This window comes from Mobula birostris, chromosome 7 (genome assembly GCF_030028105.1).
Source record: "Mobula birostris isolate sMobBir1 chromosome 7, sMobBir1.hap1, whole genome shotgun sequence".
Lineage (NCBI taxonomy): Eukaryota > Metazoa > Chordata > Chondrichthyes > Myliobatiformes > Myliobatidae > Mobula > Mobula birostris.
In genome coordinates, this window is record NC_092376.1 from 7121597 (window position 1) to 7142370 (window position 20774).

At 45.7% G+C, this 20774-nt stretch overlaps 1 protein-coding gene across 1 annotated transcript in view; it reads right to left on the reverse strand.

Moving 5' to 3' along the window:
- Positions 1–19509: 19509 nt before the first annotated feature.
- Positions 19510–20774, reverse strand: part of LOC140200653 (2-acylglycerol O-acyltransferase 2-A-like) — a 61708-nt gene continuing 60443 nt past the window's right edge. Inside the window, exon 6 of the mRNA XM_072264222.1 lies at positions 19510–19722. Within this exon, the coding sequence (XP_072120323.1) occupies positions 19568–19722 (155 nt within the window). The 3' untranslated portion in view covers positions 19510–19567. The remainder of the gene's footprint in view (positions 19723–20774) is intronic.

Genomic DNA, 20774 nt, shown 5'->3' on the forward strand with positions numbered 1-20774 from the left:
GCTGTAAATCTGAGCAAAATAGTGTGCTAGTGTCAATGGGTTCATTGTCCTGTCAGAAATTGGATGGCAGAGGGGAAGAAGCTGTTCCTGAAACAGAGTCTCCAGTTCCTCTACCTCTACCCTGATGGTAGCAGTGAAAAAGGGGCATGGCCTGAGTGATGGGGGTCCTTAGTGATGGAATGCACCTTTTGAAGACTACCTCCACCGCCCCCCCGCCCACGACCACCTCTTTATACCAGGTATCTCCCCTCCACACTCAGATAAAGGTCTAGTCCTGAAATGTCAAGCATTGCCCGCCTCTTGGCCCACTGAGCTCACTGACTGTGCATATGTTTTGTCACAATCTGGTCTTCTCTCTAAGGAGCAGTATATATGGAACAGGTCATTTTCAGTGAGTTTATTTTATGCATAAAGTAAAACATCCTTGGAGGAAAGATGCCAAACAAACCCGGCCTTCTAGGAGAACGAGAGGTCATCTCAGTGACAGATGTGAAATTACTAAGAGCTCTATACTGCTTATTTTAATTCCTCTCCACACGCCTACCCATCTTCCCTTGGCCTCATTCAAAGGAGTGCAGTTGCATGCAGTTTGGTCACCTATTGCAGGAAAGATTGATAGAGTGCGGGGAAAAATTACAAGGATGTTGCCAGGACTTGAGGACCCGAGTTATAGGCAGAGATTGAATAGGTGAGTTCTTCATTCCCTAAAGCATAGGAGAATGAGGAGAGATTTGACAGAGGTGTACAAATTATGAGGGGAGTGGCGTAGATAAGGTAAATGCAAGCACGCTTTTTCCACTGAGGTTAGACGAGACTGGTACTAGAGGTCATGGGTTAAGGGTAAAAGGTGAACTATTTAAGAGCAACATGAAGGGGAGCTTCTTCACTCAGAGGGTGCTGAGGGTGTGGAATGAGCTGCCAGTGAAAGTGGTGGATGCAGGTTTGATTTCACGATTTGAGAGAAACTTGGATAGGTACATGGATGAGAAGGGCGTGGAGGGCTATGATCGGCGTGCAGGCTAATGGGACTAGGCTAGAGGTTTTCAACTGGGGGTCCGTGAACTTGTATAGGAAAAAAAATTACATCTTTATTTTCACTAACCTTGAACTGAAATTCAGCATTTCCTTCATTTATCAAGTGCTCTCTACCACACAGAAATTCAATTATATTGTATTTCAATACAATTGGTTTCTTTTGTAATCCTATGTATTTAAATGCATTATATCTGGGGACAACCTGAAAGACCGGCCCAGGACATGGAACTTTGGTGAGCTACTGCTCACCACCATTATGTGCTGTACACCTGACGTGGGTAAACATGGTCATTCTGACCACGATTGTTCTTGGCAAACTTTCCTACAGAAGTGGTTTGCCATTGCCATCTTCTGGGCAGAGTCTTTACAAGACGGGTGGCCCCAGCCATTATCAATACTCTTCAGAGACTGTCTGCCTGGCGTCATTGGTCACATAACCAGGACTTGTGATATGCACCAGCTGCTCGTACGACCGTCCACCACCTGCTCCCACAGCTTCATGTGACCCTGATCCGGGGGGCCAAGCAGGTGCTACACCTTGTCCAAGGGTGACCTGTGAGCCAGCGGAGGGAAGGAGTGTCTTACACCTCCTTTGGCAAAGATTTATCTCCGCCCCCACCACCTACACCAGTCGGCTAATGGGCTTAAAAGGTAACTAAGCCTGAGGGGATGTGTGAGGACAGAATGTCTGGGTGGAAGAGGACTTTGATTCCATTGGGCGCTTTTATAAGTGTAGATAGAGTCCATGGAGGAGAGGCTGGCTGTATAAACATACACAGTTTAATAAATCAACAGTACTGAGATATTTAAATCGGACACAGTGCCATAAAAGGAAACTCATGGATAGCACCTTGGCGGATGACAGCGGACATGGAAGTTTATGAAAGAGTTTGGGATTGTACTATTCCTGCAGTGAGAGCAGGACCACCAGATTGAGACCCTCAGCTGGATGGGGCGGACTATAGATATTGCATTCAAGCTGCCTACGTGATACACAAAACAGTATGCAAGCCAGGGCAGTGTGGTATGGAGAGCAAGCTGTCGCCCATACAGCAGGCTCCCCTTCTCCACGCAGCTGATAAATCCTAAAGGAACAGCAGACACTGAAAGAGTTTGACACCAGCAGCATCGCAGGAGTTCAATGCACGACTGTATTCAATGCACGACTGCCTTAGATAGATAGATATACATTATTGATCCCGAGGGAAATTGGGTTTCGTTACAGCCGCACCAACCAGGAATAGAGCATAAATATAGCAATACAAAACCCACAAACAATCAAACAACAATATGCAAACTATGTCAGATGGAAATACATCCAGGACCAGCCTATTGGCTCAGGGTGTGTGACCCTCCACGGGAGGAGCTGCAAGTTCGATGGCCACAGGCAGGAACGACCTCCCGTGACGCCCAGTGTTGTATCTCAGTGGAATATGGCCGGAGTCCAACAGCAAAAAAGTTCAATATCCGGTCTACAAACACGTTCCTCAATTGTAATATGACCAGGATTACACCATCCGTTGTTAACCAGAAAGGTAAGCCCCCAACTCCTTTACGCTTACCGCTCTCAGTGCACTTCTGGTCAGCCGTCCAGCTCCAGTGTTTCCCTCAGGGTTTACCCCTGAAGCCTTCTCCGTGAGTGGGTATAGCTGCACGGCAGCAGAGGTTTGACATCAGAGTTTTCCTTCTCGTAGATGAGCTGCCGACCACGGCTGATGAGCCCATCTACCTGAAATGACTGGTTTTAAGGCGCCAGTAACGCACATTTGCCCCTTCTCCTTTCAGTAGAAATGGTTCTGCTGCACTTAGTAGCTAAGCTACACGTGAAGGCCAGGCACAAACAAGAGGTAATCTTCCGATGCTGGAAATCCAAGCAACACACACAAAATGCTGGAGGAACTCAGCAGGCCAGGCAGCATCGATGGAAAACAGAACAGTCGATGTTTCGGGCCGAGACCTTTCAGCAGATATCCTGTTGGAGGGTCTCGACCCAAAACATTGACTGTACTCTTTTGCATCGATGCTGTCTGGCCTGCTGAGTTCCTCCAGCATTTTGCGTGTGTTACGTGAAAGCTAGGAGCTGGACATGATTGTCAGAGGCTATTTGAGACTCACACTATTAGGAGCATTTAATAGCTGGTTTAGAGCTTATCAGCACTACCACCCCCTGGCTATGACAACCTTAAGGAACCCCCTCATCCAAGTCATTTTTAAAAATCACAAAGAGCAGGGGTCCCGGAACAGGTTCCTGCAGAACACCACTGGTTGCCAACCTCCAGGCAGAATACATTTCACAGTCTACATGCGTAGACTATATTATTTGCACAGACATAATTGACACATTTTGTCATTCCCTTGAAGAATCCAATCACGTTGATCCGAAATGATCTCCCTCACACAAGCCCACACTCTGATTGATCCTTGTGGATTAATTCTGCCCCTCAGAATCTTCCCCTCCTCCTCTTATTCCTGTAACTCAATCCGATCTATAAGCGCATGACGAGCCCATAGCCGTTGGAGGCTTGCGGGGTCTCAGGGGGACGGGCTGTGGGGAGGACCACAGAATCAGCGGCAGTCTATGGTTGGGGATGGATGCTGGTCAGGAATAAACTTTCACACAGTTGAAGTCAAAAGGGTCTTTGTAAGATGTGCAAGATCTTGTTTCCACACACAACAGATCCATATCTAATTTCATGAAGAGCGTCACTACAGCAAGAGAAGCCTGATAATGTTTAGAGTCACAGAGCAATACAGAATGCATACAGGCCCTTCAGCCCAATAAATGCATGCTGACCGTGATGCCCTCCCTGCTAGTCCAAATTTCCTGCGTTCAAGACCTATCCCTCCAAACCCTGCCCCACTCACCTTGTACCCATCCGGTCATAGAGACATGCAATACAGGTACAGGCCTTTCGGCTCAACCAGTCCAATGCCAACCATGGTGCCCACCCTGCTAGTCCCGATTTCCATATCCCTCCAAGGCCCACCCCTGCACGCTCCTTACCAGTCATAGACCCTCATGTACCTATCCAAGTGCTTGGTAAATGCTACTATTATACCTGCCTCAACCACTTCCTCTGGCAGTTCTCACCATACACTCACCACTTTCTGTGTGAAGTTGGCCCTCATGTCCCTTCAGAATGTTTCCACTCTCCCCCTAAGCCTATGACCGCTAGTTTTGATCTCCCCCTACCCTGTTACTGTCGACCTTGTCATAATTTTAAACGCTTCTATAAAATAAGGAATTTTAAGCACTTCTGTTAGCCTTTTGTACGCCTACATTCCCACCTGGCCAACATCTCCCTTTAACTCTGGCCCTCCCGTCTGCCTGCCCTGCTGCGTTCCTCCAGCATTCCGCGTGGGCGTTGCCCTGGATTTTCCAGCATCTGCAGGATCTCTTGTGTTCAAACAAGACCATCCCTGGTTCCTGCTCGTTAGCTGAGCCACGCAGGAGGGGTGTATTCTCATTTTAAGTGCAGCAGCATTTCTGTACTCTAACTGCTGGTGTGGGATTTGAACTCTCAGAACAAGAAAGCAGTTAGAATATGGAACTCACCAGCATCAGGCAGATGGGCTGAGGGGCCCTTTTCTGAGCTCGCTGTGCAGTGCCTAACTTAGCTTCTCACCTGTCTGCCTGGTCGTGTCACCAGCCATTTTCCGAATCTTTTCCCAGAGAGTAACCGAGCCAGTAGCTTGGCTGCTGGGTTAAGTATCCAGTAACTCTGAGCTTCAGCCAGAGAATATCAATTTCCACCCTCTTTGCCTCCTGACCCAGCCGCTCGGAAAAGCCTCGATCCTCACAAGCACCATTTGTCAAACTCACAGTGTTGAGTAATCATGCAAAGGGAACGTAGCATATTAACTCTGAGATAGACTGTTCCCTGGGGACACCAGAGGCTGGAGCCCACTGGAGAAGCAAACCATCTGCTGGAGGAACTCAGTGTGTTGAGCAGCCTCTGTGGGGGAATTGTTAACGCTTCGGTCATAACTGTGCATTAAGGATCGAAAACGCAAACACTAGGAATTCTGCAGAAGCTGGAAATTCAAGCAACACAGATCAAAGTTGCTGGTGAATGCAGCAGGCCAGGCAGCATCCCTAGGAAGAGGTACAGTCGACATTTCGGGCCGAGACCCTTCGTCAGGACTAACTGAAGGAAGAGCTAGTAAGAGATTTGAAAGTGGGAGGGGGAGGGGGAGATCCAAAATGATAGGAGAAGACAGGAGGGGGAGGGATGGAGCCAAGAGCTGGACAGGTGATTGGCAAAAGGGATATGAGAGGATCACGGGACAGGAGGCCCAGGGAGAAGGAAAAAGTGGAGGGGGGGAAAAACCTAGAGGTTTTTTTTTCAGAGGATCTGACCCTCTGACTATACTCTTTGCCCATCCTCTGGGTTCCCCCCCCTCCCCCTTTTCTTTCTCCCTGGGCCTCCTGTCCCGTGATCCTCTCATATCCCTTTTGCCAATCACCTGCCCAGCTTTTGGCTCCATCCCTCTGTGGGCATATTTAGCAAATTTATACAACAGTATCTGTAATCAGGACCTGTAAACTATAAACAATCTGTGCAAATGCAGATAATAAATAAACAGCAATAAATAATAAGCATGAAGGAACAAGATAAAAGAGTTCCTAAATGAGTGAAGTTATCCCCTTTTGTTCAAGAGCCTGATGATTGAGAGGTAGTAACTGTTCTTGAACCTGGTGGTGTGAGTCCCGAGTCTTTTCTACCTTCTACCTGATGGCAACAGGGAGAAAAGAGCATGGCCTGGGTGGTGAGGAGCTTTGATGATGGACGCTGCTTTTCTACAGCAACGTTTCATGAAGATGTGCTTAATGGTTTGGAGGGTTTTACCAATGATGTACTGGGCCGAATCCCCTAACTTTTGTAGGGTTTTCCACTCAAAGGCGTTGGTGTTTCCATACCAGGCTGTAATGCAGCCAGTCGGCACACTTTCCACCACACATCTATGGAGGTTTGCCAGGATTTTTCATAACATGCTGAATCTCCACAGACTCCTGAGGAAGTAGGGGTGCTGTCGTGCTTTCTTCACAAATATATTTACATGATGGGTCCAGGACAGGTCCTCTGAGATAGTGACACCCAAGAATTTAAAGTTAGTAGCCCCCTCTACCTCTGATCCTCCAATGATTACTAGCTCATGAACCTCTAGTTTCTCTCTACTGAAGTCTACAATCAGTTCCTTGGTCTTACTGACATTGAGGGAGAAGTTGTTGTTACTACACCACGCAGCCAAGTTTTCAATCCCCCTCCTGTATACTGATTCATTAACCCCTTTGATACAGTCCACTACAGTGGTGTCATCAGCAAACTTGTATATGGTGTTGGAGCTGTGCTTAGCCACATAGTCATTGGTGTGAAGTGAGCAGAGCAGGGGCTAAGCACACGTCCCTGCAATAACATCTGCCGGACGATGCTGAGGATGTTCTACGAGTCTGTGGTGGCCAGTGCTATCATGTTTGCTGTTGTGTGCTGGGGCAGCAGGCTGACGGTAGCAGACACCAACAGAATCAACAAACTCATTCGTAAGGCCAGTGATGTTGTAGGGATGGAACTGGACTCTCTGACGGTGGTGTCTGAAAAGAGGATGCTGTCCAAGTTGCATGCCATCTTGGCAATGTCTCCCATCCACTACATAATGTACTGGGTGGGCACAGGAGTACATTCAGCCAGAGACTCATTCCACCGAGATGCAGCACTGAGTGTCATAGGAAGTCATTCCTGCCTGTGTCCATCAAACTTTACAACTCCTGCCTTGGAGGGTCAGACACCCTGAGCCAATAGGCTGGTCCTGGACTTATTTCCTGGCATAATTTACATATTACTATTTAACTATTTATGGTTTTATTACTATTTATTATTTATGGTGCAACTGTAACGAAAACCAATTCCCCCAGGATCAATAAAGTATGACTATGACTATGACTGCGGTGCTGCTGTACTGATGGAGATTGTGGAGGAGATGTTTTTGCCAATGCAAACTGACTGGGGTCTACGTGAGGAAATCCAGCACGGGGTATTGAGGCCCAGGTCTTGGAGTTTATCTCCGACTATTCTAGTGCACCACCCAGTCCCAACGTCTCAGCCCCTCGCAACTGCCTCTTCTAAGAACTGCAGGTTCTCCTTCAGAGGACCTTCTCAAACCTTGAAGTCTCCAAAATGGCAGCATCCATCGTTTAGGACCCCCACCACCCAGGATATGCCCTCTTCTCATTGCTGCCATCAAGGAGGATGGAAGACACACACTCAATGTTTTGGGAACAGCTTCTTTCCCTTTGCCATCGGATTTCTGAATGGGCAATAAACCCAAGGCCGGACACTACCTCACTACTGTTTTCTGCTCCCTTCTTACACAATCTACTTAATTTTTAAAACATACAGTAAATACATATATTTCTTATTGTAGTTGATAGTTTTTATGCATTGCAATGTACTGCTGCTGCAAAGCCAAATACCTAGTGGCAAACGCTGGAGGTGATATTAAACCAGATTCTGATTCTGACAATGTCATACTTTACCCATTCTTCTCCTCTCCGTTATCCTCCACAATCCCTCCCACCCTCACTTCCTCTGATCCCACGCCCATCCACTTCCCAACTGTTCCCTCTCCAAAATTATCGCAGCCAACCCCTCTCTTTCCCTTTCTCTTTATAACACATGCTCTCAGTACATTTTTATTTGCATTTTGTCTTCTTTTGCACGTTGGTTGCTTGTGATTGTTTATGTATAGCTTTTCGTAAGTTCTGTTGTATTTATTTTTCCTGTAAATGCCTGTAAGAAAATGAATTTCAAGGTAGCATATGGTGACACATACATGATTTGATAATGAATTAACTTTGACTTTGATTGTGAATTGTTGAAAGCACGGCAGTGCTTCTACTTTCTTAGAAGTTTCCCAAGTTTTGGCATGAAATTTAAGACTTCCACAAGCTTCTATAGATGTGTGGTGGGGAGTGGCTGGCTGGCTGCATTACAGCTTGCTATAGAAACACCAATGCCCCTGAACAGAAAGCCCGACAGAAGGTAATGGATATAGTCCAGTCCATCACAGGTGTGGCCCTCCCCATTATTGAGCACATCTACACAGAGCTCTGTCACAGGAAAGCAGCTTCCATCATCAGGGACCCCCACCACCCAGGCCGTGCATTCTTCTCGTTGCAGCCATCAGAAACAAGGTACAGGAGCCTCAGGACCCACACCATCAGGTTCAGGAACAGTTATTACCCCTCAACCATCAGGCTCTTGAACCAGAGGGAATGACTTCACTCAACTTCATTTTCCTCATTACTGTTCCCACAACCTATGGACTCACTTCCAAGGACTCTTCATCTCATGTTCTCAATATTTATTGCTTATCTATTTATTTATTTTTTTTATCTTTTGTGTTTGCATAACTTGTTGTCTTTTACACATTGGTCGTAGGTCCGTCCTGTTGGGTGTGGTCTTTCACTGATTCTATTGTGTTTCTGGGATTTACTGTGTACGTCCGCAAGAAAACGAATCTCAGCGTTGATTATCTGTGATAATAATTTTACTTTGAACTTTGACTTGATAATAAACCTGCTTCTGAATTGACCTATAGTAAGTTTGTTGACAGAAGGATCTTGACTGGCAGTGTAACTAGGCCGAGGAATGAAAATGTTAATTCAGACCACAAATGCTACAGCACAGTACAGACCACTCAGCCCATGATGTTGTGCTGACTCTTTAACCCACTCTAAAGTCAATCTAAACCTCCCTTCTACAAAGCCCGACATTTTTCTATCATCCATGTGCCTATCTAAGAGTCTCTTAAATGTCTCTAATGGACCTGCCTCTACCATCACCCCTGGCCGGGTGTTCCCCACACCCACCACTCTCTGTGTAAGAAACCCACCTCTAACATCCCCCCTATACTTTCCTCCAATCACCTTAAAATTAACCCCCTGGTATTAGCCATTTGCCCTGGAAAATTGTTTCTAGCTACCCACTCTATCAATGCCTCATATCATTTCGTACACGTTTATCAAGTTACCTCTATCCTCCTTTGCTCCACAGAGAAAAGCCATGGCTTGCTCAACCTGTCTCCATAAGACATGCTCTTTAATCCAGGCAGCATCCTGGTAAATACCATCTGCACTGAACTTTGATGATAACTTTAACTTCATTGCCCAGCTTCTTTCAATCACACTCACTCTCCAACTTCCAAACTCTTGACTTGCACCTACCACAACCCTAAGTCCCTTCCTTGATTCCCTCCTCTTTCCTTTTGCTCCAACCCCCCATTCCAATTCTGCCCTCCTGCCTCCCTTTCTCCCACAATCACCCTATCCCACCCCGCCACCTGATTCTCCTCCCACTCTCGACTTCTATTCCTGTTTTCCATCCTTTCTTCACCTCATATTCCCAATCATCTCCAGTATACCTCCCTCCATCAACCTCTTCCCCAGCTCTTTCAGAGTCAGAATCCCTTTATTGCCAGTATGTGGAATATCCCAGAACTGACTGTGGTTCCATGCCAAGCATCAAACACAGCACAATGCTAGAACAGACAGCACAATAGCAACCAACAAGTTACAAGATAATAATGCAAACAGCCACAAGCAATCAGCAATTAGCAGAACGGTCACATGAGCAAATGTCAATAATCAACTTAGATAAAAGCGAACATATGAACAGATTTATCAATGATTATCCACAGAACAAGGAGAACTGCAAAGACCATTTAATGGATGTTGTGCGGGCACAGTCAGGGTATTACACATGGGGGAGTTTTGTTGAGAAGCTGGACAGCTACAGAAAAGAAACTTCAGAAATGACCTGTAGTCCTGGTGGTGACAGACTTGAAATAATTTATTCCCTCATTAGCCAATAACTTACTGGTTGAAATATTACTGATAATCTGCCAGTGATGCCTCTGTAAAATTAGATTCATAGAATACTACCGCACAGAAACAGGCCCTTTGGCCCATCTTGTCTGTGCTAAACTGTCATGCTGGCTAGTCCCATTGACCTACACCTGTACTTAACCCTCTATACCCCTCTTATCCATGTACCTATCCAAACTTCTCTTAAATGTTGCAATCAAATCTGTCCACTCTCTCACCACCCTCTGAGAGAAGAGGTTCCCTCTCAGTTTCTCTTAAATATTTCACCTTTCACCCTTAACCCATGCTCCCAAGTGCACCAAGTTCCTGGGAGTTCACATCACAGATGAACTCGCCTGGTCCCTCAATATCACCTTCCTCATAAGGAGGCACAGCAGTGCCTCCTCTTCTTGAGGAGATTTAGTCAAACGAGTTTCCAGCCCCCCTCCGCCCCCCGGCTCCCATCTTAACTAAACCTTACAGGAGCACCATTGAGAGCATTCTGACAAGCTGCATCTCCACCTGGTGTGGGAGCAGCAGAGCATCGGACCGGAATTCCCTGCGAAAGACTGTGAGAACAGCCGGGAGGACTGTAGGGGTCTCCCCATCATCCATCAGGGAGATTTATCAGGAGCGCCGCATATCCAGGACCCTTAGTGTTATCAGGGATCCCACCCGTGCATCCAGCGTCCTCTTTGACTTTCTACCATCAGGCAGGAGACTCCGATGCACAAAGACAAGAACGGTCAGGATGGGAAGCAGCTTCCTCCCTCAGGCCATTAGGCTTCTGAACTCCCTGCTGCATTGCATTCGAAGTGTCACTGGTTAATTTGTTCTGTACTGTACAATATTTAGTTTATACACTTTATTTTGTTTATTTATGCATAACTCATTTGTAGATTTAATTCTTACTTTCTTAGGTTATTGTGTGTTATGTTCACTACTGTGCTTTGCACCCTGGTCCAGAGAAATGTTGTCTCGTTTGATGGTATACAAGTAAATAGTTAAATGACAAAAAACTTGACATGACTTGTATATACGCACTGTCAGATGACCCTCCAAGAGGACAACAGCCTTGTGGTTTGGAGGCTTGTGTGCCTCAATGACCCAGAGAGCTTAGTAGGGTCACTCATGCCAAATGGGTCAAAGAGTAGAGGCCAGACTATGAGGTCCACTGGTCCTCCAGGTTCGGGGTTCAGCTCAGGGCTAACAACCCTGACTGGTAAAACAAAATTGTTTCAGAAACAGCAATGAAGAATCCTTCTACATCTGAGTGTGACGGTTTTCCCGAGTCTCTCTATACTTCCCATTGCCTTAGCAAAGCACAAAGCTTAATCAAAGACCCCTCCCACCCCACCAGACATTATCTCATCTCTCCTCTCCCAAAGATTAGACAGGTCCCAATAACGCAATCGTGGATGTTGATAAGCTACCTGGTGGTAAATCTGTGGAATTCATTGCTACAGTTGGCTGTGGAGGCCAAGACATTGGGTGTATTTAAAGTGGAGGTTGGTAGTGGTGTGTATTTAATATTTCAGCTATATTTGAGTAATCCTGTGTGTGTGTTATATATACAAATATATAAATTGCATTCGTCATCACACTATCAAGTGACACTTGTCTGCCTGGCTTAAAGTAAACACAAAGTTAAACTAGCATCTCAGACTTAGTTTAATGTTTTGAAGTTACAAAACATAACAGATAGGCTCTTGATTAGTTTGAGCGTCAAAGGTTATGGGGAGAAGGCAGGAGAATGCGGTTAAGAGGGGTTATAAATCAGCCATGATGGAAGGATGAGAGCAGACTCGATGTGCTGGATGGCCGAGTTCATCTCGTATGTTTTACGTTCTTTGGGTCTTATATGAGCTTGGGTGTTACCAGTATCCAGGCAAGTGGAAGACACTCTTATAAAGTTAGCTTTATTTGTCACATACACATTGGAACATTGAAAAATACAGTGAAATGTGTAATTTTCATCAACAGCCAACACCATGGGACAGCCCACAGGTGTCACAATGCTCCTTGCACTAATGCCCACAACCCACTAACCCCAACCAGTACATTTTTGAAATGTGGGAGTAAACCAGAGCACTGGGAAGATTCTCACAGGGCCACAGGGAGAATGTACAAACTCCGTACAGACAGTGGCCGGAATTGACCCCAGCTTGCTGGTTTCTGGGATAGTGTTACATTAAACCCTACGCTACCCTGTTGCTCTTTATCACACTCTTGCCACTTGGGTATTTAGATGTGAGAGTTCCGTTAGTAAGTTGCTATGTTCAACGCTAATTGGGACATTCATTACTTAAAGGCCAGACAGAAGAAGTTGTCCAGTCCTGTTCATCATCTTCCTGTTAAGGAGAGGGGAAGGGATGGCATGATTAAGGAACCTTGGTTGTCGAGGGATGTTGAGTCTCATGTGAGGCATGTGATGGTTATAAGCACAAGAGATTCTGCAGATGCTGGAAAGTTTCAGCAACAGGAAAAGTACTGGAGGAACTCAGCAAGTAGACAATAGGTGCAGAAGTAGACCATTCAGCCCTTCGAGCCTGCACCACCATTCTGAGATCATGACTGATCATCTACTATCAATACCCGGTTCCTGCCTTGTCCCCATAACCCTATCCATAAGATACCTATCTAGCTCCTTCTTGAAAGCATCCAGAGAATTGGCCTCCACTGCCTTCTGAGGCAGCGTGTTCCACACCTCCACAACTCTCTGGGTGAAGTTGTTCCTCCTCAACTCTGTCCTAAATGACCTACCCCTTATTCTTAAACCATGCCCTCTGGTACTGGACTCTCCCAGCATCTGGAACACATTTCCTGCCTCTATCTTGTCCAATCCCTTAACAATCTTATATGTCTCAATCAGATCCCCCCTCAATCTCCTTAATTCCAGCGTGTACAAGCCCAGTCTCTCTAACCTCTCTGCATAAGACAGTCCGGACATCCCGGGAATTAACCTAGTGAACCTACGCTGCACCTCCTCCAGAGCCAGGATGTCCTTCCTTAACCCTGGAGACCAAAACTGCACACAATACTCCAGGTGTGGTCTCACCAGGGCCCTGTACAAATGCAAAAGGATTTCCTTGCTCTTGCTCTTGTAAGGCAGCATCTATGGAGGGGAATGAGCAGTTGACTTTTCAGGCCAAGGCACTTCATCGGGACAGGAAAGGAAGGTGGAAGAAGCCAGAATAAGAGGTTGGGGGGAAGTGAGGGGAAGAAATACAAGCTGGCAGGTGATAGGTGCAACCAGGTGAGTTGGAAGATACGTGGATAGGTTGGGAAGGGGTTGAAGTAAGGAACTGCGAGATGGTAGGTGGAACAGGTAAATGACTGAAGAAGAAAGAATCTGATAAGAGAGGAATGTGGATTATTGGAGAAAGGGAAAGGGGGAGAGGACCAGATGGGAGATGATAGGTAGGTGAGGAGAAGGAGGAGGTGATGGGTGTTGGTAACTGGGATTAAGCAAATCCCTTGAGATACTGGAGTACACTTCAGAGTGAAATCAGGAGGGCAAAAAGAGGATGCAATGTATCTCTGGTAGATAATTTTAATGGATTCTACAAGTACATTATGAGCAAAAGGGTAATTAGAGGGAACATAGGTTCCCGTCAGGATCAGTGTGGTCGTCCAAATACAATAGGCTCAGGGAGACAATGTGGTCAGCATGGTCGAGAAGGTCTGAAAGGCCTTTTTAAAATGCTGTATGACTTTATGACTTCTATGTCCTGCAGGTATGAGGATGTTACTACTGATGAATACCTACGTAACTCGAATCTTTGGTTCTCTGTGGTGATGGGATCCGCTCTCATGGCTCACCGACCAGCTGTTTTTTGATATCCCAGGGACGCAGCCTAGAAGACGAGTGCACCCTCGGCATTCCAAGTCTTTGCAGCCCTAGGGATGAGCCGATTCTAAGCTGGTATTGCCAACTGTAGCGTCGCAGGAGAAGACGGAATATCAGGAACAACAGGTCGGGTGTCGGAGGTCTCTGTACTTGGCGAATTGCTCTCTCACTCTCTCGCTTTCTCTTGTTAGTAGGACAGAGTTTGTTGGCCAAAAAAAAAAGTGTTGGCAGACTTTAACACCATAAATTAGCAAGTTTTGTTTCTGTCTCCCCTGTCACTGAGTGACACCTCTCTGTCCCTTTCTTAAGGAGATAGAGAGAGAGAGCCTGTGACATGTCGAATTGTTGGGTGAGCAATAAGTTTTTGTTGTACCTGACATCTCCTCTGTACCTTCTTCCAAGCACCTTAAAACTGTGCCCTCTCATGCTAGCCATTTCAGCCCTGGGAAAAAGTTTCTGACTATCCACAAGATCAATGCCTCTCATCATCTTATACACCTCTATCAGGTCACCTCTCATCCTCCGTTGCTCCAAGGAGAAAAGGCCGAGTTCACTCAACCTATTCTCATAAGGCACACTCCCCAATCCAGGCAACATCCTTGTAGATCTCCTCTGCACCCTTTCTATGGTTTCCACACCCTTCCTGTAGTGAGGCAACCAGAACTGAGCCCAGTACTCCAAGTGGGGTCTGGCCAGGGTCCTATATAGCTGCAACATTACTTCTCAGCTCCTAAACTTAATCCCACGATTGATGAAGGCCAATATGCTGTACGCCTTCTTAACCACAGAGTCAACCTTAGCAGCTGCTTTGAGTGTCCTATGGACTCGGACCCCAAAATCCCTCTGATCCTCCATACTGCCAAGAGGTTCCAACATTTTTAATGTCATTCATTCTTTGGGGCACTCTTCTATTTTTGTGGATATTTGCAAAGAACAAGAATTTCAGGATGTATAATGTATACATTCTTTGATATTAAATAGAATGACTGAATTATTGAGCTACTAAACTCTAGTTAGGCCACGTCTGGACTATTGCATGCAGTTCCGTCACCCCATTAAAGGAAGGATGTTGAGGTTTTGGAGAGGGTGAAGAAGAGGTAAGTGCTATAGTGAGAGGTTAGACAAACTCAGGTTGTCTTTTCTGGAGCAACAGAGGCTGAGAGGAGGTTTAATAGAGTTTGTAAGATTATGGCAGGCATAGATAGACTGGCAACATCTTTTTCCCGGGATTGAAATGTCTAATACCAAAGGGCATGCATTTAGGGGGAGGGGGATAATTTTAGATTATGAAGACACGCAGACCTCTTTAATTGTCATTTAGTAATGCATGCATTAAGAAATGATACAATATTTCCTCCGGTGTGATATCACAAAGCACAGGACAGACCAAGACTGAAAAAACTAACAAAACCACATAATTATAACATATAGCTACAACAGTGCAACAATACCATAACTTGGTGAAGAAGTCCATGAGCACAGTAAAAAGTTCAAAGTCTCTCAAATGTCCCACATCTCACGCAGACGGGAGAAGGAAGAAAAACTCTCCCTGCCATGCCCGACCACAGTCCGACTCTGAGTCATCCGGAAACTTCAAGCCTCCGATCAGCTCTCTGACACCGAGTACTGAGCGGTATCTCTGCCGAACGATTCGACCTCAATCTCGGTCGCCAACAGCAGGCAAAACCGGGGATTTTGAGGCCTTCCCTCCAAAAGATTCCTGATCGCACAGTAACAGCAGCAGCGAACTGGCGTTTCAGAAATTTCTCCAGATGTTCCGCTGTGCTTTCACGTCTGTCTCCATCAAATCAGAATTGTCCATGGTCCCTAGTTAACGGATACGATATCATTTTTCAGCGGTGGGCTGTGCACGCGCGGTGTGCTACTCTCTCTCCTCCCGCCAAAGGAGATGTGTGGAGTAAGTTCTTTTACACAGCGAATGATGGGTGCCTGGAACTCGCTGCCTGAGGTGGTGGTAGAGGCAGATACATTAGGGGCATTTAAAGATGTTTAGATAGGCACATGAATGTGTGGAAGATAGAGGGTTAGGGACGTTGTGTGGCAGAAGTGATTAGTTTAGTTGGCCATTTGATTACTAATTTATTTGGTTTGGTACAGCACTGAGGGCTGAAGGGCCTGTTTCTGTACTGTACTGGTCTGTGTTCTGTGAACTGCCAGTCATTGAGCAGGTGATGAGATTATTCACTCCAGTCCTTAGCTCCACCAACCAGTGTGTGTGATGTCCTATCTGTTCTTCGGTGCCAAGACAACATTAAGGAGCTTGTCCAAAACATAAAGATCTGCAGATGCTGAAAATCTGAAATAAAATCAGAAGGTGCTGAAGGCACTCAACTGGTCAGGCATCATCCGTGGAGAGAGAAACAAGAGCCAACATCTCAGCTTGAAGACGCTTCATCAGGCTGGGAAGGAGAGTAAATAAGTTTGCATTCAGCTGCAGGGAGGATGGGAGAGAGGTGGATAGGATAAAGAGAAGCTTCTGAAAGGTTTCCCTGGGGATAATTTGTAACTGACGTAATCTGATCAATGAATTAATGGGGGCAGTTTGGACCTAAACCTATAAGGTAAAAGAACAGAATTGGGACATTCAGCCCATTGAGTTAATTCCTTTCTCCTCATAACCCTTAACTATCCCCTTACTGATCAAGAACCTAAAAATTGTACATCATTATCATTTGTTGAAGGAGAGACTTCCTAAAATATTTTCTAATGTTGATAGTTATTGTGATAGATGTAAAACTGAGATAGTTACACTGACACATATGTTTTGGTCTTGTTCTATATTGGAACAGTCCTGGAAGTCAGTTTTTTTCAACAATTTCTAAAGCACTTAAAATTAATCTACAACCTAATAAATTAACTGTGCTTTTTGGAATAATTCCTCAAAATATTCATGGTATTTCTGTGTCTGACCAACATGTTATTACATTTGTTACATTGATAGCTAGGAGGGCCATTTTGTTGAAGTGGAAGGATACATCAGCTCCCACTTTGTCACAATGGTTCTCTCAAGTGATGCTATGTCGTAGTTTGGAGAAAATTAGAAGTCGAACCTTTGAACCTTTATTTGATTTTGAGAAAAGATGGGGCTCATTTGCTCGTTATTATCATTTGAGCTAATTGATAGATTTTTTCCACGATCTAATTGTAAATTTTTTGGTATTTTTCTTTTCTTGCTGGCGGTTTGATGTTTATTTTAAGAAGCTTTTTGTATGACGCATGGCTCCGGGGATGTACACCTAATGGGGCATTTTCCCCCACTTTTTCTGCTTAGTAGGTTTTTTTTTGTTTTCACAATTTTTTTTTCAATCTTTAAGATAATGTCTTTTTTGAGACATTGTAAGTGTTGTTACTTCAATGTACTCGTGTTATTTCTTTTGTATAATATAACAATAAAAAGATTTGAAAAGAAAAAGAAAGAACCTAACAATCTTATAAGAGGTTTAATTGGAGTGATAATTGACACAAACATGCATTTCACTGCATGTTTCCATGACACCATAAGATATAGGAGCAGAATTAAGCCATTCAGCCCATCGAGTCTGCTCCATCATTTCATCATGGCTGATTTACTATCCCTCTCATCCCCATTCTCCTGCCTTCTCCCCGTGATTTTTGACACCCTTTCTAATCAAGAGGCTATCAACCTCTGCTTTAAATATACCAATAACTTGGCCTCCACAGCCGTCTGTGGCAACGAATTCCACAGATTCACCTCCCTCTGGCTGAAGAAATTCCTCCTCATCGCTGTTCTAATCGGACACTCCTTTATTCAGGAGGCAAATTTCTGAGGCTATTCTCTTGGATCCTGGACTCTCCCACGGAGCGAGATCATGGACTGTTGTCTATGACAGCCAGGACGTGAGGAGGTAAGGACAGTTGCAGAGAGAGAACACGGGTAATGTAAAATACTGTGAGTCAACTTCATTGGTGGGGGAGCTGCACGGCCTCAGTTGTTGCGCAAACCAGGCCCCCATGCCGCAAGGTCGCCTGTTGCTGCTGCCCAGTGGAGGAGATACCGGATGCGGTGTGGGAGAGAGCTTAAGTCTGCGCTAGGTTGGGGCTGATCCCTCCAGTCGGTGCTGCTCTCCAGTGTTCGCTCCCTGCGGCTGACCCACCCAGCATGTGATGGGGAACTGTTGCATTCTCATTCTTACTGAAACCTGGCTCCAGGACAACATCACATGCACCATCGATCTACAGGCCATGACACTCAGGGACTTGGGCTACACCATTTTTTTCTGACTGCAAGTTGTCTGGTATCATACCATATGTGCTGTGTGCTGTTGGTATTATGTTCTTCACCTTGGCCTGGAGGAACTCTATTTCGTTTACCTGTATTCACAGAGGCCATGGTTGAATGACAATTAAACATGAACTTCAACTCACTTTTCACTCTCATTTCCTAGTTTTCATGCTTTCCCTCCTAATTCTGATGAAGGGTCTTCAACCCGAGATGATAACTCTTGGTTCTCTTTCCACAAATGCTACCTGACCTGAGTGTTCCCGGCTTCCACCCTTCTTACTTGAGGTCTGGTCTTTGCGTTGAACCAAGTCAGCCTGTCCTTGGATTCAACGCTGGCACACTGAAAGGCAGAGGTCAGATGCCTATTACGTGTGCGATATCCTGCTCCAGTGGTGGGCTCCGGGGAGGAGGTGAGAGACCGGGAACACTTTGCATCTAGACCCTTGGCTGCCGGTCAGTTGGTTGTCTTTATTTATTTAGAGATACAGAGTGGATCAGGTCCTTCTGGCCCAACGAGCGGTGCTGCTCAGCAACCCACCTATTTAACCCTTGCCTTGTCACAGGACAAGTTGCAATGATCAATTAACCTACTAGCCAGTAGGTCTTTGGACTCTGCTCACGAGGAGAACATAGAAACTCCTTACAGTCGGCGCTGGACTGAAATCCAAATTCCGACAGCCCAAACTGTAATTGCGTTGCACTAACCGCTGCGTTTCTGTGGCACCCTGTAGAACATCAAGGCGGCCAGAAGATAGAATCCAAGCTCCAACACCTGAGTCCTGGCTGCAATCTGTAGATCACTCCACTATGTCAGATCGCCACAGTGGCCAAAGCTTCCGTTCACAAAAAGTCAGTGCAACCACAGAATTCACCTGATCCAGGGATCCAGCCCACACACGGTGCTCTTGATACCTTGGCTCAGTCAGGAATCACACTAGGCTGCCGTGTCTGAGTCCCTGTGTACAGTGTGCCTGGCCCAGCACGGACATAATTAACATGCGCAGCGTTTTGTTGCAGCCTCTTTCTGTGAGGGGGTGGGGAAGGGATGGTCCGATTTCTGTCTGGCCTCCGCTGTTTCATCTTGGCGTCAGTCTGGATCAGTATGATGGTAACTTGGACATCTTTTTCCCTTTAGATGGATGTTAATGTCAACCATCCAATTGGTTGAAAGTCCAAAACGGATTTGAATTGTCAGCTATGATAATGATACGAGTGTGTGTGTGTCTGGCAGGTATGTACATCTGCATGTGTGTGGCATGTGTGTGCATCTGCGATGTGTTAGTATATGTGTTTGTGTGTGAGTTTATGTCTGTGTGTGAAAGAGAGAGAGAAAGAGGGACGAGAGAGGGAGGGAGGAAATGCAAGAGAGGAAAAGAGAGATGGAGTGTTGAGGGAAAGTGGGAGAGAGCAAGACAGAGTGAGAAGATGGAAGAAAGCAAGAGGAAGGGGTAGAGAGGGTGAGAGAAAGAGATAAAGAAGGCAAGTGAGGAAGACAAGCTGAGGGAAGAGAAGAGGATATAAAGAGAGAAGCAAGAGAAGAGCATATTGAAAAGACTTAGGTGAACATTAAATGTTTGTCCTTAGACACCCCGTACTGTGTTTTATGCTCCTCGAAGAGTTTGGAGAGTTCCTCGATGTATTTCTGATGTAATACATCAATGTCCTTTTGCGTTGGACTTTCCCTTTTCTCCACCTCTATCGGTCTGCCAACTGGAACAAAACACAGACAGGTTTCAAAACACAAGCATCCCTGAGCCTCGGAGCCGTGACAGAAGGCTTTACTAAAGATGGTCCTGGCGCTGCTGCAGCGGTGAGCACAAGAGGAAGTAACAACAGGGCAAACGCAAGCAGGCTTTTCCCACTGAGCTTGGCTAAGACTAGAACCGGAGGTCATGGGTTAAAGGTGAAATGTGAATTATATAGACCATAAGACCATAAGACAAAGGAGCAGAAGTCGGCCATTCGGCCCATCGAGTCTGCTCCGCCATTTTATCATGAGCTGATCCATTCTCCCATTTAGTCCCACTCGCCCACCTTCTCACCATAACCTTTGATGCCCTGGCTACTCAGATACCTATCAATCTCTGTCTTAACTACACTCAATGACTTGGCCTCCACTGCTGCCCGTGGCAACAAGTTCCATAGATTCACCACCCTCTGACTAAAAAAATTTCTTTGCATCTCTGTTCTGAATGGGCGCCCTTCAATCCTTAAGTCATGTCCTCTCGTACTAGACTTCCCCCATCATGGGAAACAACTTTGCCACATCCACTCTGTCCATGCCTTTCAACACTCAAAATGTTTCTATGAGGTCTCCCCTCATTCTTCTAAACTCCAAGGAATACAGTCCAAGAGCGGACAAACGTTCTTCATATGTTAACCCTCTCATTCCCGGAATCATTCTAGTGAATCTTCTCTGTACCCTCTCCAACATCAGCACATCCTTTCTTAAATAAGGAGACCAAAACTGCCCACAGTACTCCAAGTGAGGTCTCACCAGTGCCTTATAGAGCCTCAACATCACATCCCTGCTCCTATACTCTATTCCTCTAGAAATGAATGCCAACATTGCATTCGCCTTCTTCACTACCGACTCAACCTGGAGGTTAACTTTAAGGGTATCCTGTACGAGGACTCCCAAGTCCCGTTGCATCTCAGAACTTTGAATTCTTTCCCCATTTAAATAATAGTCTGCCCGTTTATTTCTTCTGCCAAAGTGCATAACCACACACTTTCCAACATTGTATTTCATTTAAGAGGAA